The following is a 26,953-nucleotide window of genomic DNA, read 5'->3' on the forward strand; positions in this document are numbered from 1 at the left end:
TCCTGGGGGCTGCTCATGCGGATCGCCAGCACCCCCCTCTGGTTCCTTTCTTCCCGGAAGTGCACCAGGAGGTAACCAGTTCATGGAAGGCACCTTTAACTGCCCGAAACCGTTCTGGTACTTCCTCCGCCTTCACTGCCCTCGATGGCGGGGCGGCCAAAGGGTATGCTGGGATTCCCCCGGTGGAGCGTTCTGTTGCGATGCAACTGTGTCCACAGAGCGCCTCCGCTTGGCGTGGTGGTCCCAAGCTGCCCTCCTGTAAGGCCTGTAAGTTCTCATCCACACTTGTGGCCAAGGTTTACAGAGATGAGGGCCAGGCCACTTCTGCCCTGCATGCCATGGCCTCATTTCAGGTCTATCAGGCCAAGCTGCTCCGGCAGCTGCACGAGGGCAGTGCTGACCCAGGGGTTTTGCAGGAGGCGCGCACTGCTACCGACCTCGCTCTCCGGGCGACGAAGGTCACTGCGCGCTCCTTGGGTCAGGTGATGTCCACTTTGGTGGTCCAGGAGCCCCACCTATGGCTGAACCTGGCAGACATGAGGGAGCCTGACCGGGCTCAGCTCCTCAACTCCCCGGTCTCCCAGGATGGCCTCTTCGGCGACGCGGTAGAGAGCTTTGCCCAGCAGTTCTCTGCCGCCCAGAAGCAGTCCGAGGCCATCAAGCACATCCTGCCCCGGCGGCCCTCTGCTGCCTCCCCGGTCGCAGCGAGGAGATGACCGCAGAAGGGCGGCGCAACCCGTCTCTGCCCCTAAGTCTGCCAAACGCCAGGCCAAGCGGCGTTCCTGAGATGGGCGACCCGGAGTTGGAGACGTCAGCTCGTCAGGAGATGGTAGCAGGACCACTCCTTCCCCCGGAGGAGGGCCAGGGGAGAATCCTTTGTTCTCATTTTCTTTTTGTTCCGCCACTGGCCCTGCGGCCGGTGGTACCCAAACCTTCACTAAAAGAGCTGTTTCCTCTACCTCTGGGTACCAAGAGGCCACGAACGACAGTTGGCGACGTGCTTCCTCGCCGCTCTCGTTCTCCTCTCCCCTTGCCAGTTTCCAGGCAAAGCCGGCCTGAGAACGCTCCGCCTTCTCATGCCCTCTTTGCTACTTGGAGTCAGATGAGTGCCCGCACTCCGCCCCCGCTAGGCGACGCTATGACTCCCATGCCGGGGCTGTCTGCTCCACCACGCTGCCCCACTGTGGGTACGCCTGAAGTCCCCTTGCCCCCCCTGGTTCGGTTCCTGGGAGCCTGGCTAGAGCTCCCCAGGCCTTCCCGCTGGCTCATCCGGACGCTCAGGCTCGGCTACGCGATTCAGTTCGCTCGGCATCCCCCCAGGTTTTGGGGTGTCCACGCAACGATGGTGGGCGAAGACGCCCCTGTCATGCGCGCGGAGGTCGCGACCCTGCTGGCAAAGGGCGCGATAGAACCGGTCCCTCCAGCCGACATGAAGTCCGGCTTTTACTGCCCTTACTTCATAGTACCCAAGAAGACAGGTGGGTTACGGCCAATCCTGGACTTGCGTGCATTGAACCGAGCTCTGCACAGACCCCCGTTCAAGATGCTAACGCCCAAGCCCATTTTTGAATGCATTCGTCCGATGGATTGGTTTGCAGCGATCAACCTGAAGGACGCGTACTTTCATGTCTCCATTCTTCCTCGACACAGACCGTTTCTTCGGTTTGCTTTCGAGGGGCAGGCATATCAGTACAAGGTTCTCCCATTCGGGTTGGCCCTGTCTCCCCGCGTCTTTACGAAGGTCGCGGAGGGAGCCCTGGCTCCTCTCAGGGAACAAGGTGTCCGTATCCTCAACTACCTCGACGACTGGCTGATCCTAGCTCACTCTCGAGAGCGGTTGTGCAAGCACAGGGATCTGGTGCTCAGACACCTCACCCGACTGGGTCTTCAGGTCAACTGGGAAAAGAGCAAGCTCTCCCCTGTGCAGAGGATCTCTTTTCTCGGTATGGAAATAGACTCGGTCGCCATGTTCGCGCGGCTTACGAACGAGCGCGCGCAGTCACTGCTGAATTGCCTGAGACAATTCGAGGGCAAGAGAGCGGTTCCACTGAAATTGTTTCAGAGGCTCCTGGGGCATATGGTGTCCGCAGCGGCGGTCATAACGGTCGGGTTACTCCATATGAGACCGCTTCAGCACTGGCTTCACGACCGAGTCCCGAGATGGGCATGGCAACAGGGCACGCTCCGAGTGACCATCACTCCGGCCTGCCGCTGAAACTTCACCCCGTGGTTGGACCCCTCATTTCTACGGGCCGGTGTACCCCTAGAACCAGTGTCCAGACATGTTGTTGTATCAACAGATGCCTCTGCCACGGGCTGGGGTGCCATGTGCAACGGGCATGCTGCGTCAGGCTCCTGGACAGGACCCCGACTTCAGTGGCATGTCAATTGCCTCGAGTTGCTAGCAGTACGTCTTGCACTGCACCGCTTCAGGGCCCTGCTGAAGGACAAGCACGTTCTGGTCCGTACGGACCACACTGCGACCGTAGCGTAAATCAACCGTCAGGGTGGTCTACGCTCCCGCCGCATGTCGCAACTCGCTCGCCATCTGCTCCTGTGGAGTCACAAGCATCTGAGGTCGCTTCGTGCCATTCACATTCCGGGCAGGCTCAATCGTGCAGCCGACGAGCTCTCACGGTTCTACTGATTTGGGAACACTTCGGAGACGCTCAGGTAGACCTGTTTGCCTCTCCAGAAAATTCCCACTGCCAGCTGTTTTACTCCCTGACCGAGGGCACCCTCGGCACGGACGCCCTGGCACACAGCTGGCCTCTGGGCCTGCGCAAGTATGCGTTTCCCCCAGTGAGCCTTCTTGCACAGACGTTGTGCAAAATCAGGGAGGACGAGGAGCAGGTCCTCATGGTTGCGCCTTTTTGGCCCGGCCGGACCTGGTTCCCCGAACTTGTACTCCTCGCGACAGCCCCTCCCTGGCCAATTCCTCTAAGGAAGGACCTTCTTTCTCAGAGACGGGGCACCCTCTGGCACCCACGTCCCGATCTGTGGAACCTACATGTGTGGGTTCTGGACGGGTCACGGAAGGTTTAGGTACCTTGCCACCACAGGTGGTAGCTACCATCACTTCAGCTAGAGCCATGTCCACCAGACATGCCTATGCTTTGAAGTGGAACCTTTTCGTCACTTGGTGTTCTTCACGGCGTGAGGACCCCTGGAAATGTCCGATTGGGTCAGTGCTTTCCTTTCTTCAGGAGGGGTTGGAACGAAGGCTGTCTCCTTCCACCCTCAAGGTCTATGTGGCAGCCATTTTGGCTTACCATGACCCTGTTGAAGGTAAGTCTCTTGGGAGGCACGATCTGATCATCAGGTTCCTGAGAGGAGCAAGGAGGCTCAATCCGCCTCGCCCCCAGCAAGTCCCCTCTTGGGACCTCGCAGTGGTTCTGTCAGCACTGCAGAGAGCTCCCTTCGAACCCTTGCTCTCAGTAGAGCTAAAATTTCTATCTTTGAAAACTGCGCTCCTGACAGCTTTGGCTTCGGTGAAGAGGGTCGGGGACCTGTAGGCATTTTCAGTTGACGAAGCGTGCCTGGAATTCGGGCCGGCTAACTCTCACGTTATCTTGAGACCCCATCCTGGGTACGTGCCCAAAGTTCCCACCACTCCTTTTAGGGATCAGGTGGTGAACTTACAAGCGCTGCCCCTGGAGGAGGCAGACCCAGCCCTGGTGCTGCTCTGTCCAGTACGTGCGCTCCGCACCTACGTGGACAGAACTCGTGCCTTAGGACCTCAGACCAGCTCTTTGTCTGTTACGGAGGCCAGCAGAAGGGAAAGGCTGTCTCCAAGCAGAGGTTATCCCACTGGATAGTGGATGCTATTGTCCTGGGTTATCAGACTCAAGACCTGCCATGCCCCCTAGGGGTGAGAGCTCACTCAACTAGGAGCGTAGCTTCTTCCTGGGAGCTGGCGCATGGCGCCTCGCTAGCAGACATCTGTAGAGCTGCGGGCTGGGCGACACCTAACACATTCGCGAGGTTTTATAATCTCCGTGTAGAGCCCGTGTCCTCCCGGGTACTCACCCCTTCGGGCCAGTAAGGACCTGCTCGGTGTCAATCCGCTTGCTGCGCCATTCCATTCCGCAGACTGGATGCGTGCCCTATTCCCCTCAGGTGAGTTCCTCAGTCAGAACCCTGGGTTCCTCCAGCATTGTTGATGTCCAACACTTGTGTACATGCCCTTTGGTCAGCCATGTGTGGGACTAGGTGCCTCCATGTGTTGTGATTCCCCTTCTGGGTAATCCCACGTGTGTATGTCCACAGTAAGTCTCTCCGCAGTATATGTCTTTCTCTTGGCAAGCCCCTTGCCAGCTCTGTCGTTGTAACTTCCATCCTGCGGGCTGGGTACCTCAGAGTTCTTATGTATCACCACCTTGGTAGATACCTGCCTTCTGTAAGTCCTCCCACGGGCAGGCAGCCTGCTAGCATATGTCCAGCTGGAATATGCTACCCAGTGTAGTATGTGTGAGCTATAGGCCCTCACTCGTGCTGGCCTCACGACAGGGTGCTATCACTCACACGGGTCGCTGGAAGACAGCCATGTGGCGTTTTGTAAGGGACCCCATTCGTAACGTCGAACGTGACCGACTGAAAGGGAACGTCTTGGTTATGTATGTAACCCTCATTCCCTGAAGGAGGGAAAGGAGACATTACGTCCCCTTGCCACATCGCTGTTCCGCTGAACGGCCGGGTCACTGGCTCGGCTCCTCAGCGAAGACTTGAATGCGAGCTGCTCGCGTTGCTCCTTATATACCCGCTCTGCGGGGCGGAGCTCGCGATGCAAATTCCGCAGACCAAGGTACTTTGTGTACCATTGGCTCGTTTTGTACCACTCAAAGGTGATTGGGCTCTCGGGCGAGATCCCATTCGTAACGTCTCCGTTCCCTCCTTCAGGGAACGAGGGTTACATACGTAACCAAAACGTTCACTTGCATCCTTGCTTCCGCCTCTTGTATCATGACAGGTGCATTTTGATTGAAGCATTATTTTTCTTGGGGGGAGTTTGCTTAAGTTAAGTTTACACCAAAGATGTAAAGCTGAAGCATGCAAAAGAAAATGGTCTGCAAAAACCTGCTCTCTACTGTAAATTCAGAGCTGGGTAGTAACGGATTACATGTAAACTGGATTACGTAATCAGATTCCAAAACTCAAGTACTTGTAATTAGAGTAAACTACTTTTTAAAATACTCGTAATCAGATTACAGTTACTTTTTTATGGATTACATGATTACATATTATTTACACAATGGTAATAAGTCGTTCACAAATGATTGATTCTCCTAATTTTTTTTTTACGTTTATATTTTTTCCTAATAAACCTGCGGTTATATACGTTCGTGATTCTTCGAGTTTTTCCGGCGGAGAGGGGGAGGGGTGTCAGAATCACGCTCCGAAGAAATCAGCAAGATATTGGAATATGGAGGGGAACACAGCCTTTAATCACTGGATGTTCAGACATCATTAATTTTTTTTTTTAAAGACATGGCAAAATGTCACTATTCAGTGTAAACTCTGCCTACCATGGATTAATTTGCTGTCAATGGAAATCTTTGACTTTCAATCTTTGAATTTCATGTCCTTTAATATATTTTTGTAATGTTGATATTTCTTCATTTTTACTACCTTCTGCACTTCAAGTGTTTTGAGATGAAATATTTGACCTGGAAATGGTCTTTTATATATTAGCCAGGGCTCGACATTAACGCTTGTCCGGGAAAAGTGAAAGAGAATTTTACTTGCCCGACCAGACAAGTAACCTGATCAAAATTTTAACAACAAAAAATAACTAGGGCATCACCAAAACTTTGAAGAGAATGATCCTGATTTTATTACTTTCAGTGTAATATGTAGATTCAGTGTTATTAGCAAACTCTAACAGCACGGTAAATTAGTGTTAGTATTTTCTAAGTATTATCTGTCTATATATTGCACTTGACGAATAAGCTATTGTGGCTTTTTTTTGCTGAATATTTTATATATTTAAATATATATATTTTTAAAAAGTACAAGATTAGGCTAACTGAATATATGTGATATCAAATAAGGGTTAGCACAAATGTAATCTAAATGTAATCCAGAAGTAATCAGATTACGTTACCAAAAATGTGTAATCTAAGAGATTATATTACTGATTAAAATTTTTTTCATGTAATCTGTAATCAGTAACTGATTACAATTCATAAGTAATCTACCCAGCTCTGACTGTAAATAATCTAAAATAATCTCTACTGCCTGCATCAAAGTGTACCGTCCATATCTATTTGGCTAGTTGTCAGTAGAACAAAAGCATTGTCACGCCCATGGACTGTGTGTTTGTTTTCCTCCTCCGACGTGCTCTATGTTTACCATGTGTCCTAGTTCTTCACTCATGTCTGAGTGTGAAATTGAATCCAGGTGTTTCTTTTTAATTTCCTCATTTGGTTCCTTATTTAAGCCCTGTGTTTTCCTGAGTCCTTTGTGCCATCTAAATGTAGATCCCTATTCCTACGTGTGTGTTCATTGTTCCTATATGATTAATAAAGACTTTTCATGGTGAATTCTCTCTCTCCTCGGGCCAAAATGTAGGCAACATCATGAAAGAAGACAGAACCTAAAAAAAAAAAAAAAAAAATTAAGAAGCACCCCTTCTTCCTATTTGGTTTCTGAAAGTGTTTTGTTTTCCTTTTTTTCTTCCCCACGGTCATGGAAACTGCTGCACTATTCGTCAACCTAGCTCAGAAGGATTTCCTGTTTGTGGAGTAAACTCATGCTCAAACTCACGTTGGGTGCAAACTCATGCATGTGTGTTAAATAGATAGAGCTTTATAGGAAGCATACAAACTCTGACTGAAATATTTTGTTAATTTATTTGTTGTTGGATTCAAATTGTACATGTAATGCTTGTAATTGTAATTATTATGAGTATAGAAACTGGATACAGACGTCTCTATACATGCAGATATTCTAGAGTTAGCACTTAAATGCTGTTCTTCTTTATTGTAAATTATAATTTAGTGTTTTAATCAGTTGCCGTCCTACTGTTTGTTGAGTCAGAATTTAGACCAGTCTGTTAGAGCTGGAGGAGAGTGAGATCTGATAATCACCATTTATTTTAAGATTATATGTGATAAGATAGATAAAGGCCTAGTCCTTTTGAGGGAGCAGATGGGGATGGTCCTATAATTGTTTATTAATGTTTCACACCACTGTGGGTGAATTTTTTTTTTTTTTTTCAGTTTTGCCCATTTAGTTCCAAAACTTTAATGTTGAACCATTTTAGGTTGCTTGTATGTTGTGAAAAGACTTTTAGATAGTTGGAAGCCTGAAAGTGAGGTTGATGTCTAACATATTAAAGTTCTCTATGCCTCTATAGTCACTAAACAGTTTTTTTTTTCAACTAACTTCCAATACATTTGTACAAGGAATTAAATATAATTTTCTTGGGATTTACATTATTCAGGTCAGTTTTTAGAACAACTGTAATTTATTTTTGTTTTTGTTCTAGTCTTTCAGACTGTAGTATAACAGAAGAAGGCTATAAAGCTCTGGCTTCAGCTCTGAGATCAAACCCTTCACACCTGATAGAGCTGGATCTCACAGGAAATGATCCTGGACAATCAGGAGTGAAGGAGCTCAGTGATTTACTACAGGATAAAAACTATTCACTGAAGACACTGAGGTGAGATGTGATGAAATTATGCAAAATAAATTGCATGCAGGTGAATTATTTGTGTACATATTATTTCACTTATACAAAATAAACCATTTCACACACTGAATCATATGCTACAGGGCTCCGAACTGCGATATTGAACAAATATTGACAAATATTGAATTGCAAGTTAAGTTTTTGCTGAGGTTGTCTTTTGTGCCTTTTGAGAAATGTAAAGGTTCTTCATACGGTAAAGTTTCTTAATGAAACCATTTAGACAAAAAAAAAGGTTATACTATGGCATCATGAAGCACCTTTATTTTTGTGTATGACAAGATTTACAGGATGTATGGAGGAAGAGCCCAAACTACACTCAGTGGCCAAGTGACGCTTAAGGTCCATGATATTGGTACAGATTCTGTGTAATAAACGATGTGTGACTGTATATTTCAAGTTGGAAAAAACATTTAGTTCCCACTTTAAGTGAACCTTAGTTCCCAGGTCATCAACAAGATGGATTAAAATGCTTATAATGCCAAGAAAGGTTAAAATATATGTAAAAAAAAATAAATAAAATGTTTATTCTGTGGAACCTTAAAAAATAATTTGGTGCCTAAGTTTTTTTTTTCTTTTAGGAGCCAATGGCTCTTTACTCAATTTTTTTGTTTGGAGCCCTGTGCTAAGTTTCATTAGATCAAGTTTACGGAATTGAATTGATTCTACTTCCTCATCTTCTCTTCTGCAGGTTTTTGGGTCCTGCTGCTAATGAAGCCTCTCAGTATGTGGCAGGAATTGTGGGCAAAAACCCGTTACTCCTGAGAGAACTGAATCTGAGTCAACATGAACTAGGAGACACACGAGTGAATCAGATCGCTGCTCTACTGCAGGATAAACACTGTAAACTCAACACACTGATGTGAGTATTTCACAAAATTTTAAATTTTACATTACTTTTAATACTACTAGTACTGTACTTGATAATAATATTTTCTCATTTGTTTAAGACGGCATTTTTCTCTCAACACCACAGTCACAATAATGTGGAGTATTATAACTAAACAGCCCATCAAAGAAACAAATAATTATTATCTTAGCTTTGATCATGGGTCAATAATTATTTTAGTTACCGTAGATGGAGAACAATGATTAAAACAACTTTAATTTGTTAATTATATGTAATATAGGCTAAATGTATGTACACATATTTTATCTTCAAAAGTATTTATTTCATATCTACACAAGATTTAGCTTGAAAGTGTATTGATGTGTGCTTAAAATTAGGTGATTTTTAAAGCTGAAGGTTGTGAAGAAAATGAAATTAATATAGTTTTATTTGTTCATTCATTGTAATAGTACTCTGAATATAAACCAAACCACCAGGAGGCTGTAGCACTGAAAATTACTAACTTGCTTAAAAACTTGTGTAAATAAATGTGCTTAACCTTTTCTCAAGTAACTTACTGTAAAAATAATTTAATTCAATGGATCCTTGAATTAAAGTATTGCATTTCTTAAAATCGTAATGTAATGAGCCCAAACATATGAATGGTATTGTAAATGTTATGAGTTCTCATTATAAATAAAAAAAAATATTTTTAATATTTAATAGTCAATGAAGACAGTATAAGCCACTGCCTTTGCAGATCATAAGGTCTGATTCATTGTCTTTTCTCTTTCCATCTTCAGTCTGTGTGGGTGCAGTATTACAGAGAAACAATGTCTCCTTCTGACTTCAGCTCTGTGTTCAAACCTTTCACACCTGAGAGAGCTGGACCTGAGCCGGAATGAACTAAAAGACAGAGGAGTGGATCACTTATGTGATGTCCTACAGGATTCACACTGTAAATTGGAGCGATTGAGGTCAGTAACATTAAAATGCTTAAACTAATTTCAAAAGTTTGAATAAAGACACTTTGTTCTCAATATCTAATGGTGAGTCTGAATATATATTTTGTTAATTATCTGGTGAAGTATAAGGATTAAACATGCACTGATACCACCTTTCCAGAACAAGACCAATACTTTATTTTTTGTTCACTGATTTTGGATACTGATTACCAATAGCAGTATTTTCATAGCATTTTTTTTCTTCATATTTGAGAAACCAAAATAAGATGAATCATATACAGTAAGTTGTGTATTGTAAAGTGTATTGTACAAGCTTTGTTAACTGTCAGTTTCATTCTATTGCTCTATTGAATTCGGTATTAATTTAAAAGCATAGCAGATATTTAGAGCTGTTCTAGTGTAGGGCTACAGAAATCATAACATTTTCCTGTAGTGATGTGGGGAACTTTTTTTTAATATGTGTGTGTGTGTGTGTGTGTGTGTGTGTGTGTGTGTGTGTGTATATATATATATATATATATATATATATATATATATATATAGTACTTTTCACTAAATCTATTTTATTAAGCAACATTAGGTGTTACATTTTATATCTTTATTTCTCTCTCCTTCTTTCTCTTCACCATCAAGTAGTGTTAGGTGCATTGTTTCACTTTCGTTGCTAGTGACATGTCTGACCAAGCTACACGTTTTCAGTGATATCTGTGAGAAAGAGATGTGTGCTTTCATAGCTTGCTGTGCACTCAATCCATGTAGTGTGCTTTATTTATCAGTTTGCGCACAGCAACTATACATGCATGATGTAACGAGGAGTCAGAGGCATTCGGATCCATGTGCAGCATTTATTAAACAGAATGGTCAGACAGGCAGAGATCAGGAATGGCGTCAGGTGTGTCAGGGATAACCAGAATCGTAACCAGAAACAAGCAGAGATCGGGACAGGCAGTGGAGAATCAGAGTCCGAATACACAGTCCAAAGGTCAAACACAGGAATAACAAACACAGGGGAAAACGCTCTGAAATGTCAGACTAGCTAAACAAGACTTCGCAGTGAGTGAGAGTGATTGTGCTGCTTTTATGTGTGTGTAAATGAGGTGTAGGTGTGCCCCCCCCCCCCCAAGGAGCGGCTTCCAGATGCTCAAAACAATCTAGGAGGGCGGTGGAGCAGAGGCGGAACAGGGGGAGGGATGGAGGGCCTGGCCGGGGACGGGGGCAGAGCAGGCAGGACTGGAGCCCTTCCTGGGCCTGACATCGGAAATAGGGGCCCTTCCTGGACCTAACATGGGAGACAGAGGCCCGCTGTGGGCTTAACTCTGGAACAGGGGCCCGCCGTGGGCTTAACTCGGGAACAAGGGCCCACCATGGGCTTAACTCGGGAACAGGGACCCGCTGTGGGTTTAACTCAGGAACAGGGGCCCGCCATGGGCTTAACTCGGGAACAGGGGTCCGCCAAGGCTGAGCAGTTGGCGTGGGAGCCCACCAGAGCTAAGCAGGTGGAGCTGGAGCCCACCAGGGCGGAGCAGAGGACCACCACAGCCGAGAAGACGGGACAGAAGCCCACCAGGGCGGAGCAGAGGACCACCACAGCCGAGCAGACATGACAGAAGCCCTGTTGTTTGTTTATTTTTTTATTTTTTGTCTTGACACAAGTACAGTACTTGCACTGCATGGTATCTGTTTTTGGTATCATAGCCTTTTAATGAGAATGAGTGCACAAGATCAGTATAAAGACCAATGCCAATACTCCATCCCTAGTGAAGATGATCTCTCTTCCTCTTTTTGTTAATATGTTGTGTTAATGTGACTGTACAGAATAAAGAGTTTGTTCTGCTGTTTTATTTTCTTATTTCTTTCTTTTTCCCATTGTAGGATAAACTGCTGTTATATGTCAGACGAAGGATGTTCTGCTGTGACTTCAGCTCTGAAATCAAACCCTTCATACCTGAGAGAACTGAACCTGGGCTGGAATCAACTAGGAGACTCTGGAGTGAAAAACCTCAGTGATCTACTGATGAACACACAATTCAAGCTGGAAATACTAGCGTTAGTATCATTTTACTGTACAGCATTTAAAGTGTGATGAAATTTTATTATGCTGTTCAGTGACTTGATTGTTGTTACATGGTTTTACAGTTCTTAATCTAAGTTTTAATTTATTTATTTTTTATTGTGTGTTGTTAAGCTGCACTCGAGAATTTTTTTTAAACTTGTGATTCATGTATAAAATTGCCTTAATTTTCTCAAATTGACAACAGGAAAATAGTCAATTTAAATGTCATTTTTACAATGACCTGTGTGTTGATTCTGTATTTTAATCTACATGTATAAATCACAATGATTTATTTTATTTTTTTGTCAAAGTGAAAGTAAAGATGCTCCAGATTTGTGTTGTTACTAGTATCCTCAATTCAAATTATGGATTGGCATATGGTTCAATAATTGTGTTTCAATGTTTTACTGATGAATTAATGACTGTGGCATTTACGGATCTGATTCATTGTCTTTTCTCTTTCTGTCTTTAGTCTGTGTAATTGCATGATTACCGACAAAGAGTGTCTTATCCTGACCTCAGCTCTGATATCAAACCCATTATACCTGAGAGAACTGAAGCTCAGTGGGAATCAACTAGGAGACTCTGGAGTTGAAAATCTTGGGCTTCTGCTGAGCAGTTCACAATGCAAGATGGAGAAACTACAGTTAGTGACTGTACATTATATCAGTAACAGTGTGATTAAAATTGACTAAGTTATTTATTTAAAAGCGACAGGGCCTAAGTGACATTATTTACAGCACTGCAAATACTTGATTGACAGAAAGGAGTTAAGACCACACCTGCTTACATGTGAAGTGTCTGAAGGGTTTCTGTGTATAACAGTGCAGATATTTAAATCTACAGCTGGCTAGTTAGAAGTTCAAAGGCTGGGTCGGTATTAGAGGTGTTTATTGTGTTTGAACTTTTTTTTTTTTTTTTTTGAGAATGGCACACTAAAGAAAATATTTGTGGAAAGCACTTCACATATAGAGATGGTTCGGGTGTTTTTTTATACAAATGACTAAACTCGGACACACAGTTGCTCAAATGGAATACTCCAAATGTATTAACATTAGAACGAGATTAAGAAATAACTCATGTGATAATTGTCATAAATAACATCTGTTGAGCAGGTTAACAGTCACTGTTGTGTTGAATCAACAAACTTAAAAACAATTGTTAAAAAAATAACATTGAAAGAGTTAGGCATCACTGACAATTCAACAAAACAATTGCTAGATAATTGTACCTGTCAATCTTTGGGTCGGTTTTAGATCTCACCTTCTCTTAAAGTCAGTCTGATGTAACTATGGGTTGTTACAGTTTCTTTCACTTTCACTTTTACTTGAAAACTCTTCTCTAAACAAGGTTTCTTTGTTTTAACAACAGATGATTCCTCAGCTGATTGTCTTTTTGAACAATCCATTGTGTTAATAACGTTGCTTAATAATGGCTTCAGACTGTCAGAACTATTAATAAATCTCTCACTACATCATACCTCCAATGTAATAGCTGAATGTGTAATAGTGAAATAGATGTGACATAGTCATGCAAAAACAAATAATGTCAAACTGATATTTTGTGTGAAATCCAACACGACAGCTCAAATGATGATTTGTGATACATAAAGTAACTTAAATTATATTAAATTTGAATATAGTTTATTTATTTTCTCACTTTAAGAATGTGAAAATAGTCCATTTAAATTTCCAGTCAGTTATGTGTCTTAATCTACATTTACATTAACTAAAGATGCTTCAGATTTAGATTCTAACTAGTATCCTCAAATCCTAGTTATGGATTGGTTTGTGGTTCTATAATTAAGTTTCCATGTTTTGCTTATATATTAATGACTGCATGATGTTTGGTTATGATGAATTGAACTCACACATGAACTTAACATAATTTTTAATCATTCTCTTTTCTGTGTCCATCTTCAGTCTGTGTGAATGCAGTATTACAGAGAAACAGTGTTTCATCCTGACTTCAGCTCTGAAATCAAACCCATCACACCTGAGAGAACTGAAGCTCAGCGGGAATCAAATAAAAAACGAAGGAATGAATCACTTATGTGAATTACTGAAGGATTCACACTGTAAACTGGAGAAACTGAGGTCAGTAACATTCACATTATAATCACAATGCTTTAAAATTACTTTGACATTAGACATTAAATGAAACACTGTTACTCAATATCTCAAGAAGCGCTTGAGTTTGCATTATATTTGTGGAAAATAATTGCTCAAGGACCACTGTGTTAGCGGGATATATGTAGCTGTGGCACAAGCATCTTCTCTCTGTCAGTAATATCACTAACAGTCATCAAAAAATGTGGAAGTATAAGACACATTGTAAATGGCACTGAATGATCAGTGCGAACAGCAGCAGAATAACTGCATGACCAGCTGGCCAAAAACACATGTGCCTCTGACCAAGCAAAGCAAGGACCCCCCCCTCCAAAAATAAGAGCAAAAATGTGCATTTTGATTAAATATTTAATTAAAAAAATTATGCAAGAGATTATATTTGTGATGAAAACAGTAACTGTATACAGTATAACATTTATAAAAAATAATTAAGTTGCAAAGGAGTGAATGTGTTTCTGCACAAACTTCTGTAGCTTTGATGAGGCTCAGCCCACACTTTACTGTCAAATCAACCACCTTTTTTATTTTCAGTTCTGTGAGTTTCACTGTCAAAAAATTAATTGTATGGAATTTCTCCACATTTATAATACATTATAAGGGTATTCTTAAGGCATTGTAATGAATGCATAATTCATTATAAAAATTCATTTCATGAATATTCATAAGAACAGTTTTAATATATTATAATATTTTGTTATTTGAGGTTTTAGCTTTTAAGACTATGATGATTTATAACACAATGAACACGTTGCATCCACTTTTACAATGTATATATTTCTCATAGTTATAATGTATTATAAGTCTCATTTCTCGCCATTTTTCTGATATTACTTTACTTAAAGCGGTCAAAGACCACTTATAAGTAATAATAATAATAATAATAATAATAATAATAATAATAATAATAATAATAATAAATTCTCTCAAACAGCCATAAAATCAGATATCAGATCAGATGAATGTGTAATATGACACATTTGCTTTGAACTACTTTTATTTTAATATCGGTTTGATTATTTTGATGGTACCCTTTAGACAGCTGTTGATAAGTAACTCTGAAACTACAAAAACTATTAACTAGTGGTCATTAGAGTATTAGTATGTCTGCTACTGTAAATAAGCAGCTTGTTGATGTGCTACGAGATTTAAATTGTAGACTGCGGTGAGTTAACATCTATTTAGTCATACTAACACAGATAAGCATTTTGAATGTGTTATATTTAAAACACAAATACTGTAGTAACTCTTTAGTTTTGGGATCAATTCTCACTATCAAATAACTATTAACTAGATTTTGCCTCAATATAATCCTAATTTGTTGCTTATCAATAGTTAATACGGTAGTTGTTGGTATGGGGTAGGATTAAGGGATCTAGAGAATGGTCAAGCAGAATAAGACTTTAAAATGTGCTTTATAAGTACTAATAAACAGCTAATATGATAAGGATATGCATGCTAATAAGCAAGTTCATATTGAAAATTGGTCCTTAAAAGTTAGTGTTAACAATATTGATCTAGAAAAATGTGTGTAATGTAAAACCAGAAATTAAGCTGATTCCAAGCATTCAAAGTTTGTTACAGTCTATTACACTCTGTACTCAAAGTAATTGAAATACAGAAACTAATTTTCAACTTCTCCCACGCAACACTGTTTTTGCTTCCTCCTTGCAGCCTGGATAAGGACTGGTTCAGATGGGGAGTGGACTTCATTGGTGGATTGTTTACACCCTGGTCAAAAGCTCAGGAACCTGTGAAATCAACAGAAAAGGAAAAGTCACCATCAGGTGATGAATCCTTAGACAAGCCTCACTAGTACTGTAATAAATTAATATGTTTGATGTTTATAATCAAAATGTATAATGTTCATCAGATATTCAAATATGAACTGAGCGTATTATCATAAAATAACAAAATCGTACCCCTAACCTGTTTTAAATCTTTGAGGACATCAGAAGGGATATTCAGAAGCATTTCAAAACACAGCTAATATGAATTTAGTGTGTTTATAAACAGACATATTTATTTGTATGTAATAAACAGACATATTTATTTGATAACCGATTTAACCAGCTTCCAACAGCACAACTAAAGGTTATTACACTGACTCTTTCTGTATATGTTGCTTTTCAATAATAATTAAAGCATACAGCTGGAAGAGGCTCAGACTTTCAAATTTAATAATGCAGCATTAATAGAAACATACACGTTCATGAGTAACGTTGAATGTTTATTGTTGTTTTTGTATTTACAAATAATATTTTGTGGTTTTATTTACAGGTGAAATAAAGGAAAGAGTAGAAGTTGATGAACACTAAAATGAGGTGGATTAGCAGGAAGACATGACTCTTTGTTATAAGCACTAGCTAATGATGTTGTGATTACTCAACTCAATTTTGAAGAAATAAAAAAAAAAGTGGTACATGATTGTACAATACAGTGTAAGCTCTCAAATATATCAAATGAACATGAAATATAAACTGAAAGTAAGTCTACATGTTTAAAGATTCAAATCAGTACTATCAATGTCAAGTTTTATACTTCTTTATGCCATAATTTCATTTTTACATTTTATATTTCTGTACGTTTTTTACATCTTATGTCTCTTACATTTTAATATATATTATTTTAATTTGTATTAAGTCACGGTTGTGTCTGGACAAATATATTGTTTAAGTTCTGTGGTGAAACATCTAAGGAAGAGTTTGATTGTGTTTGGTTCATTGTACTCTGAACACAAGATAATAATGCTTTGACTGACATAAGATAACTCTTTCTTCAGTCCAGATGAACTGATCTTCAGGTTCTCCTGTTTTAAGCTGTGGAGTTTCCTGTAGAAATTACATATGAATGAGCAGCCATGCAGGTCTGACTAATACATAAAGACAAATGTTATAAAACCCATTCTCATCTCACTGGCAGTTATTTCATACAATCATTGACATAATTAACAATGTTGTCATCCAAAGATATACCATATCATGCAGGAAGCTACTCCATTTTCATATGAACAACTACAGGAAATGAAATCATAGAGAGGATCCCTGTGGACCACACTGTGACAGTAAAGGTCTAAAGGATTTATTAAAAAAAAAATATTAAACTTGCAACTTAATTTTTGGCCTTTCTGTCTTTATTTCACAGGAAAGTGGAGAGCAGACAGGAAAGAAAGGATGATATTGGCACTTGATCGCTGTGTCTCAGTGACTCAACAGCCCTCTGGTGTTGTGCATGTTTATTTAAAACTAGATAACTGAAACATTTCTGCTTTTGATTCTCTCTGACATCCATTATTTACTCCCAACCTGCGCTTACTTATATTGTGCACAATATTTGAAAATCATTCAGGTTAAATATGAAGCAACAATTCCAAATGATGTGATCAAAAAAAAATGTTTCTGCAAACATAGACATAGATACACTTTGATCAAGGTCATAGGTTATGCAGTAAATTATGTTACAATGAGATCAAACAGTTTGAAGGGCTTCTGAGAAGTTTTAATTAATTTCTGAATATAATGAATAGTAAGTGAGTAAGTGACGTGACATTCAGCCAAGTATGGTGACCCATACTCAGAATTTGTGCTCTGCATTTAACCCATCCGAAGTGCACACACACAGAGCAGTGAACACACACACACACTGTGAGCACACACCCAGAGCAGTGGGCAGCCATTTATGCTGCGGCGCCCGGGAAGCAGTTGGGGGTTCGGTGCCTTGCTCAAGGGCACCTAAGTCGTGGTATTGAAGGTGGAGAGAGAACTGTACATGCACTCCCCCCACCCACAATTCCTGCCGGCCCGGGACTCGAACTCACAACCTTTCAATTGGGAGTCCGACTCTCTAACCATTAGGCCACGACTTCCCTTTCCATTAGGCCTCCTCTTCATTATAGAGGAGATATATAATGAATGTACATGTATGTGTAAATATTTGGCCAGTATTATAAAGTTATTAATCACATAAAACAAACAGAGCAGTCTTTGGTTATACTATGAGACAAAAATAATAATAATAATAATAATAATAATAATATATATATATATATATATATATATATATATATATATATATATATATATATATGTGTATATGTGTGTGTGTGTGTGTGTGTGTGTGTATGCTCTGCATCTTGAGAAATTACAGAAATGCCAAGGTACAGTACATCAAACTTAATTCATAGATTTAGAAATTTATTAGAAGGATGCCGTTTTTTACAAGGTTTTGAGGTGTTTCTTTGCTTTGTGGGGAAGGGGACTCTTAAATAGACTGCTTTAAAATATTTAATGGTATTTTTAAGGGTTATTTGTCAATATGGAACAAAGAACTGAACTTACAGTAGGAAACAACCTCATGATCTCAGGAATTTACAATATGTATATTTAAAAAATGATTTAAGAAAAAGGGAAAAATAAATGCCATGTTGCCCGTTTACTGTATTACGTTATACTCTCGACACTCCAGTCCAGCAGGTGGCTGTATGAAAATTCAGTTGCTCTACTATTTAAATCCACCGAAGAAGTCGAAAGTGAAAGTAATAGTACAAAAACAAAACTATACCAAGAGTAAACATTTGGATGACTTTGATTCATATCAGGTCCCAGAAAACATTTTACAGACTCTACAAAATATAATATTTACGAACATTTAGATAATCCACAATCCATCTTCTTCCTATACCGATGACCCAGCGCTCAGCATCGCTCAATCAGCCCCTTGACATGTGCGCCATTCGCGGTCATTTGGCAACTGAGAGGGAACGTCAGAACGTACAGTCAACGCTGTTAATTATTACCAGTCCGAGTTAGAATCTGTTTTACCGGATTTAACCTTGATTTGGAATCACCACATGACAAACAACAGGTGTGAAGGACCGAGAAACATTGGAAAGTGTGTTTTCTGTGGTAGTACTTCCTAGTCTACAGTTAACTGGAAGTATTGAATAAAAAAAATATTTATTTATCTTATTTATTTAATCTGAGGATGCTGTCGGTTAACAATCGTTAATCCAGAAAAAAAAAACTGGGTGGGAGAGGGCAGGTTTATAGCAAACTGAACTTTTATTACGTGCTCGACCATCTAAGAGCGCGAACAAAAAAATCGAAAGTGTTCAAAGACACCTGGATTCTGTTCCCTACACAAGACCATCGTACTGCTACAAGTAAGCTTGAATACTTCTCTTGTTAGAAATATTTGGAGTGTATGAAGAAATATCAGCTTTATTTTAATGCAGATTAAAATAAAGAAGTGTGGGGAAAATCCTTCATAAAAATAATTATTCAAATGTTATAAGCTACATGCTTAAAAGTTTGCATTCTTCTTGGCCGTCTGTTATAGGCTCAAGGTCAGCACACTTGGTCCGAAAATTTCGCGTGCGTTTTTTCGTATTCATGATCCGAAAAATTTGTCACGTAAAACAATACAAAATGTCGTCTTCAAGTAGGCCCTAGTGAGGATGATTTTTTTTGTTCTATCTCTTCTTAAAAAGAGAAAAAGAAAGAGGAAACAGTGGGTCCATCCTGCAATTATATATACAGGCATTATTGTATCAAAATACTACAAATATTATTATATCACTGCAATAATTTTAGCACACCAAAAACATGTAAAACGTGTGTGTGTATGTGCGTGTGCGCGGGCGGATGCTAGGCCTGTTGCCTCTGTTCAGGATCACTTGATTCACGTTTTGTGGTCTTCTTTTTAATTTGTGGCTCCAGTATCGCTAGCAAAACATCAAACTGAGCCACTGACATTCTAAAGTAAACTTTGAATCGGTCTGGATAATCCCGCAGCTCCTGGAACTCCCCTTCCTCTCTGGATGGACTCAATATTTCCTCTTTCTTTTCCTCTATGTATGAAGAGAAAGGACACGAAATCATCCTCACTACTTGAAGAAAACATTTTGTATTCTTTTGCGCGACGAATTTCTTGGATCACGAATACGAAAAAACACATACGAAAATTTCGAACCCAAGTTTGCAATGACCTTGAGCGTATAACAGACGGCCAACAAGAATGCAAACTGTTTGATCACGCATGTTAAAACATGCAGCTTATAAAATGTAAATAATTATTTTTATGAAGGATTTTCCCCCTCACTTCTTTATTTTAGTCTGCTTTTATCAATTAGATAACTCGCATTACTAAATGTAATGCGAAATCGAAAGTAGAACGCAGTTACAGGAAGTTATAAGATTTCGACGAAATCCGCCATTTCCAGTTAGGTAAACCTCAACATAAATTTTTTTTCATGTAATGTGTTATGTAATAACAAAACAAATGTTTTGGTTCATGTAGCATATGACATTACGTTTAGTTGAAATTATTGCGCTTATTTCAAAAGTAAATGATACAACAAGATAGGACAAAGACTCCAATACCGAAAATAAAGCATTGTTGGTTATCAATGTGAGTAGCAAAGTATGACTTAATGTTTATTTCCCGCATAGCACATTTAGGCCATGTATTTTGTGGAATGATCTAATATTTTATTTTTCATCCGTCCCTCTGAAATGCCATGTTATTCATCTCAGTAACATTGTTATCTTCAGGTTATGCTGAACAGGTGAAAATTTTCACAAAGCAGTGCTGATGTTTGCACTGGCTGTGTAGCTGCAGGATGTCAGGGGACCCAGGAAAGGACTCTCCGTCTGAGATGAGTCTCCCTGAGGAACATGGGTAAGTCTGTTTTCAGAGAATCCTTTACTGAAGTTTCAGTTTTTTCATGCAAACAAAACCTTAAAAACAGCGGGTCCATTTCTCAGCATTGGTAATTAAATTATTTAGGTAATAGACTTGCTATAACTCATAACAAGAATTTACTGAGATTGTGTTCATGAAGTGTTCATCAAGGGTATAATAAAGAAGACAATGGGTCTTCTGAATGAGTCAGGTTTATCACAGGTTTTTTTTTTTTTCTCTACTACTGTCACCCGATTGAGTTTGGGTTCCTTGCCATTGTCACCTTTGGCTTGCTCAGTTATCAGTGTTTGGAATAACACCGTTTAAAAGAACGACGTTAGGTAACAACGTTATTTTTTCAGTAACGGGGTAATCTAACTAATTACTTTTCCCGTCGTTACAATGCCGTTAAAATTATTGGACGTTAAATGCGGTGCGTTACTATGCATTGATTTAATAAACTATGTAATCCAAACGCACCCCTGGCTCACACAGCGAGTGAGGAGGTGGGTTAATAACGAGATAAGCGATTATGATTGGCTAAGGCAGAGTCATGTGTTTCATGGTAGCCATTCAGAGCCAGTGTTTTTACACACATGCCCGCACACGCACCAGCGGCACCAAACACACACACACACACACACACACACGCGCAACAGGCACACAGAGATTTGCAGCAGCAGAAATGGCGAGTCAGGAGCAATCCGATGAAAAGTTGGCATTTTCTTCAAATTTCAAATTCATTGTGGTCAAAGGCATGAATGTGCATGTAATGTGTAGCCTACATGTAATGCGTGACACACGCATCTACAAAGATAGTGGCCAAAAACACTTTTCTTACAAAGATAATACTTGAAGTGCAGGATAAAACTCTCGCTGTCTGTTGACGTGCAATAAATATCGAAAGTTATGTACGAACACCTGTCTGTTCTACTCATTTCAACTGACTTGTGAAAACTGCTAAAAAAAAAATACAAATTCTTTGACATATAGCAACTTTTTTTTTTTTTTACAGTAACGCAAATAGTTACTTTCCCTGGTAACGAGTTACTTTTATTATAGAGTAATTCAGTTACTAAGTTACTTTTTGGAACAATTAGTGAGTAACTATAACTAATTACTTTTTTATAGTAATGTTCCCAACAGTGTCAGTTGGGCTCTAACAGATATTTATGTGCTGCATTGATATGGCATGTCTGAATTGACCTTGTATAAGCTGAACCTCCCATAAGAATTAAGGGAACCCATAAAACACCCCAAAAAATATACTTGTAAAACTATACTACTTAAAATAAAGTTTCAACTGATGTATTAAATTTAAACCTGCTCATGTTACATCATATTTATATTTACGCAGTTTTACAGCATTGCTCCTTATAATCAATCACACACGATTCTGCTGAGTTTAGGATTGCATTAGCCAATCAGAGGCATTTAGATTAGTCATTGCTGAAACCTTTAGTTCAGCCAAGTATATTATAGTTTTGAATTTTGAATTTTAAAATTTCCTATAATTTCAGTTTAGTTTTAGTTCGTTTAATTAATGGTTTTGTTAATTTTAGCTTAGTTTTTATTTGTGAGTTAAAAGAACACTTCCAGTGTAGTCTAAAGCAAGACATTTAATTTCAGCAAAGTTGAAAGTTTGCATAGTTTACAATCAACTTTTGTGCAAACCTCTTAATAATGAAAATAAAATTATTCTTTACAACCAAACAAAAAAAAAAAAAATGCAACTTGTATGTGTAAAATGTATTCATTTATATTCATTCATATTAAAGATTTAATCTTGTTAAACATGCCATCAAGTTTTTCAGAGTTAATAGAAAGCTAAAGGCAGTTAAGTTTTTATTCTGTAGGACACTACTTTATGTCCTGTCTCTCCCTTTATAAAAGTACACAATAAGAAGAAACGATCTAAAATGCTTTGAAACCTCATACTACCCAAAACTAAATGCGATGTGGTGATTTAAATTATGTTTGCACTTAACTTTGATGATCTGCTTCAAACGCATTCTTTGTGCATGAAGCACCATCTACAGGTATTTCCATGAACAACCACAGGTCACATTTTCTGGCAACGTATGACAGCTTATTAAATCACAAACAAGATTAATTAAATTTTTGCTAATTATTATTTTATTTTAGTTCGTTTAATATTAATGTTAATGTTGTTAGTTGCGTTTAGTTTTAGTTTTTCATTTATTTTGAAATTTTAATTTAATTTCAGTTTACAAAAAGTTTTTTTGACCAATAGTTTTAGTCTTAGTCGGAGTTATGAGTGCTTAAGCTGTTAACCTGCACCAGAACATTGAAAACGCTGTACATACCAGATCCGTCTAATAAGGGGTCATAAACACATCCACAGCTGTAAATCCCGGTTTAGTTAGAAAGGTAAGGGTCCACTGAACGACATCTCATGAAGCACGTTTAGTCCAATGAAGCAATAACGTTGTAATATGGATCATAATTCCTTTGTTTACATTTAATTTCTTCAGCGACAGAATTGTTTGCGTCCGTTATGGAATAACTCACGGTTGGAAACTGCGTCTTGGTAGTAAAAACACGGCACGGTTTTGCAGCGTACTGTGTCACAAACAGAATGAGGCGATCCACCGGAAAAAAGAATGAATGAAAAATAGGCGGAAAATAGTTTATTTGAATTTGGCGCTCTCTCCTCAGAGCTGGTGACGCGCTCTGACGCACCTGTCAGCTGATGGAGGCGGAACTTACAGCGATCGCAAATTCCTGTCTTTCTTTTCATTTTTGACAGTTTTTATGTATGTGAGAGTGTGTTTAATGTTGAATGTGAATGTATCTGCATGATTACCATCTGTTTGAGTGCAAATCAGCCCAAATCAGCTCGCTATTACTGAATGGTCACGGCTATCAAAGTGAACGTGTCTATATGAATAGAGAGAGTGGATTATTTACTTCGGCACATTTGTGTTATTACCATCTGTATGAGTGGCCATCAGCACATCATCACTTATTTGCATCGTAATTCATTGTAAAATATGCATCTCTAGCAAATCTCAGGATGTTCTATATTGGCAAACAAAGTTAAATCTTTTTTTTTTTTTATTATTATTATTCTTATTTTTCTTACTCAAATTATTCTTATTGTATTTTTCTAGTGCTCAAATAAATCACTTATATGATGTCTAAGTTTCTGTCTAGTGTTTTATAATTGAAAAAAACTATGCAGTGGTATGTTTACTGACTCAATAGTTTGTAGAAGCCTTCAATACTATTGGAAAATATATTTTCTTATATTTGGGGGGTGGGGGGTGAGAAAAATCTCAGAAAAATATTTGCAGTAGTCTCATTTTTCATGATATTTTATTCAGATTTGAAATAGAAACTCATGAGACATGTGGCTTTCAACCCATTACTTTTCTAGATTGCTCCATGGCTCATTTAATGTATTTTTATATCAAATAAAAAAATATTTAAGAGTGGTAAAAAAAATTCAAGGCACTTCAGTGTCTATAACTTTTAATATTTTTGAGCATTATCAAATCTGGTTGATAAAAAGTGAAGCCCAAAGGGTCTTCTTTCTAAAGACACCACAATTATGTTTGTAACACACTGAAGTAGGAAACTATTACAATTATAAGTTAGTTAGAGCACTTTCAGCTGTGAGTCCCATAATGGGGGGTGCTGGCTTACAGGTTTTAAACACAATCTGCCAAATATAAAAAAACTTAAATTTAATTAAAAATAACAAATGAATAAATATCTAATAATAATCTATGAACAAAAAATACTATTTTAAATTAGGTAAGTGGATAATGCAGCAGCAAAAGATATTCCAGAAAATCATGGTTGCACAATCATTTTATAAAAAACATTAAAACTAAACACATTTAGTTCAATAAATAAATTTTTTGAAACAACTTTATTTATTGGGGAACAAATAAAAGTTAATAAGTGTAGGACTAAATCTGGTAAAATGTTACACGTTGCTCTTTGTATTGTTGTAAAATACATTAATGAAAAACAAGTAGCATAGCAGAATGAGAGAGACAGTAGTAACTTACTACCTAGCGCATTACACACAAGCTGCTAGATTCACTTTCGCCAGAAAGTCATGTATGCCTAAGGTCTAAAATAAAGGATGTTTATATGATTTATGGTTTACGATTTAGTTTTAACACTAATGCGTGTGCTAGGTGAGTGAACATCAACTATCACACAAGAGAAGTGCTTGAGCGTTCTCTCTCTCTCTCTCTCTCCCTCCCTCCCTACCATTGAGTAACTTGTACATTGTTTTACTTACTTGTTTTTGACATACCCGACCGAAATACAAACTTTCAAGTGAAGAACTGTATATTCACTTGACAAGCTCACGCATCTCTGCCGTTGCGCATTCAATCCACTCAGCATGCTTTATCAGCTCGCACACGTCAGCTATACAGGCATTAATACGGAAAGTTTAACATTTATATCCATTGCATATCCTACGTAGACAACCTTAACCCTTGTGCATTGTTCAAATTCACTACCCTTTCGTTATGTTCAGGATGAAAACATCCGCTCAATTAAACTGCTGTAAAAATGTATCAGATAAATAATTTTTTTCCTTTTTTTTTTTGCATAAATCCTTTAATCAACTTCAGTCCTGATCAAAACTACCAAATGTTCTTAAAAAAATCCAATATTTTAACTGTTTAATTGCCAAGTTCATAAATGATGTCACTGATTTCAGGAAAAAAAAAACAAAAACAAAAAAATGACTTATTTTCAATATAAAAGTAATTGTGGCTGGATTTTTTTTTTACTTTTTATCACTGTATTGGGCATGTCAAAGATTAGTATCAACATGCATTGATGCATTTTTTGTTTTTGTGCAGCATTAGATTAAAATTTTTTCTCCCTCATTTGTTGTTGGTGGCTGTTTTTGCCCCATTGACTTCCATTATAATGACATTTTTTGATTGCAAAGCCATGACACCATGTATTCATGCATTCTTGATTGTTTGTGGTTTTCCCTTTTGGGAAGAGGTAAAATTTGTTATTTTTACAGTTGATCACTAGGTGGGACCATTAACCCTTTAGATAGGCCTGTGCAAAAAAAGCTTAGTTTCTGACTTGTATATGAAGCTATATGGAGTATAACAGCATATTATATTGTGTGTATGTGTGTGTGTGTGAGAAAGAGAGAGAGAGAGAGTGTGTGAGAGAGACCTTTGCGCACTTACCTTGATGTATGTGAGAAAATCAAAATGTACACCTCAGCTCTCAGAACTACATGGAGTAAACAAAAGTGTATTTATGCACCTGCTGCCTTTTAATGGTGGTGATAAGTATAGACTAAACAAAAGCAAAGTACGTGGATTTAAACACTTGCATGCCATCGTGCTGGTCATTTAATGGTGAGAAGAGCAGCAAGCAACACGAGAAAGGGCTTGACTTGTACTGAAGTTTTAGAAATGATTATGCAGCTTGACCCCTCCAGCGAGCTGCAGCTATTTGAAGTTGGTATTGCATTTTGGTTCATAATACATTGTTCATAAATTTGATGCAAATAGATTTTTTTACAGGATTTCAAGGTTTTAAACTGGCTTTACCATCAAGAAAAGACAAGCATTTCACACAAAGGCCATCCGTACTTTTCACCATCAAAAGGCAGCAGGTGCATAAACACACTTCTTTTTTTATTGTTTACTCCATGTAGTTCTGAGAGCTGAGGTGCATATTTGGATTTTATCAGATGCATCAAGGTAAGAGCACAAAGGTCTCTCTCACACACTCTCTCTCTCTCTCTCTCTCTCTCTCTCACACACACACACACACACACACACACACACACTATAATTTGCTGTTATACTCTATATAACTCCATATGCAAGCCAGAAACTAAGCCTTTTTTGCACAGGCCTATCTAAATGGTTAATGGTCCCACCTAGTGATCAACTGTAAAAATAACAAATGTTACTTATTCCCAACAGGGAAAACCACCAACAATCAAGAATCTCACACAAACACTATAATTTGCTGTTATACTCCATATAACAAATTTTACCTGTTCCCAAAAGGGAAAACCACAAACAATCAAGTATGCATGATTATAGGGTGTCATGGCTTTGCAATCAAAAAATGTCATTATAATGGAAGTCAATGGGGCAAAAACAGCCACCAACAACAAATGAGGGAGAAAAAAATAAAATCTAATGCTACACAAAAACTAAAAATGCATCAAAGCTAATGTTGCTACTAATCTTTGACATGCCCAAGACTGTGATAAAAGGTAAACAAATATCCAGTCCACAATCACTTTTTTTATTGAAAATATGTAATTTTGTGTGTTTTTTTCCCCAAATCAGTGACATCATTTATGAATTTTTATAATTAAAGAGTTAAAATCTTGGATTTTTTTAAACATTTGGTAGTTTTGATCAGGACTGTGGTTGATTAATAGATTTATGCAAAAAATTTAGAAAAGAATATTTATCGTTACATTTTTACAGCAGTTTAATTTAGTGGATGTTTTCATCCACGAACATAACGAAAAGGGTAGTGAATTTGCCCACATTGTATTGTTAAGTTTTTGAAAATTTTCAAAGCATTTTCCCAAAATATGTGTCAAAATAAGATTTGTCACCAAAA

At 38.8% G+C, this 26,953-nt stretch overlaps 2 protein-coding genes and 1 long non-coding RNA gene across 3 annotated transcripts in view; all 3 read left to right on the forward strand.

Annotated features, from left to right (window-relative positions):
• Positions 1-13,965, forward strand: part of LOC132159566 (ribonuclease inhibitor-like) — a 46,362-nt gene extending 32,397 nt beyond the window's left edge. Inside the window, exons 5-7 of the mRNA XM_059569127.1 lie at positions 11,357-11,530; positions 12,010-12,183; positions 13,460-13,965. Of these exons, the coding sequence (XP_059425110.1) occupies positions 11,357-11,530; positions 12,010-12,183; positions 13,460-13,655 (544 nt within the window). The 3' untranslated portion in view covers positions 13,656-13,965. The remainder of the gene's footprint in view (positions 1-11,356; positions 11,531-12,009; positions 12,184-13,459) is intronic.
• Positions 1-26,953, forward strand: part of LOC132159554 (uncharacterized) — a 1,375,546-nt gene that overhangs the window by 976,678 nt on the left and 371,915 nt on the right. The gene's annotated exons all lie outside the window — the stretch shown is intronic.
• LOC132159086 (uncharacterized) lies at positions 14,781-16,429 on the forward strand. Its single transcript, XR_009437774.1, has 3 exons — positions 14,781-14,828; positions 15,338-15,478; positions 15,944-16,429. It is a non-coding gene; the product is annotated as an uncharacterized LOC132159086 (long non-coding RNA).

The sequence above is a fragment of the Carassius carassius genome, chromosome 16 (assembly GCF_963082965.1).
Source record: "Carassius carassius chromosome 16, fCarCar2.1, whole genome shotgun sequence".
In the NCBI taxonomy this organism is placed as follows: domain Eukaryota; kingdom Metazoa; phylum Chordata; class Actinopteri; order Cypriniformes; family Cyprinidae; genus Carassius; species Carassius carassius.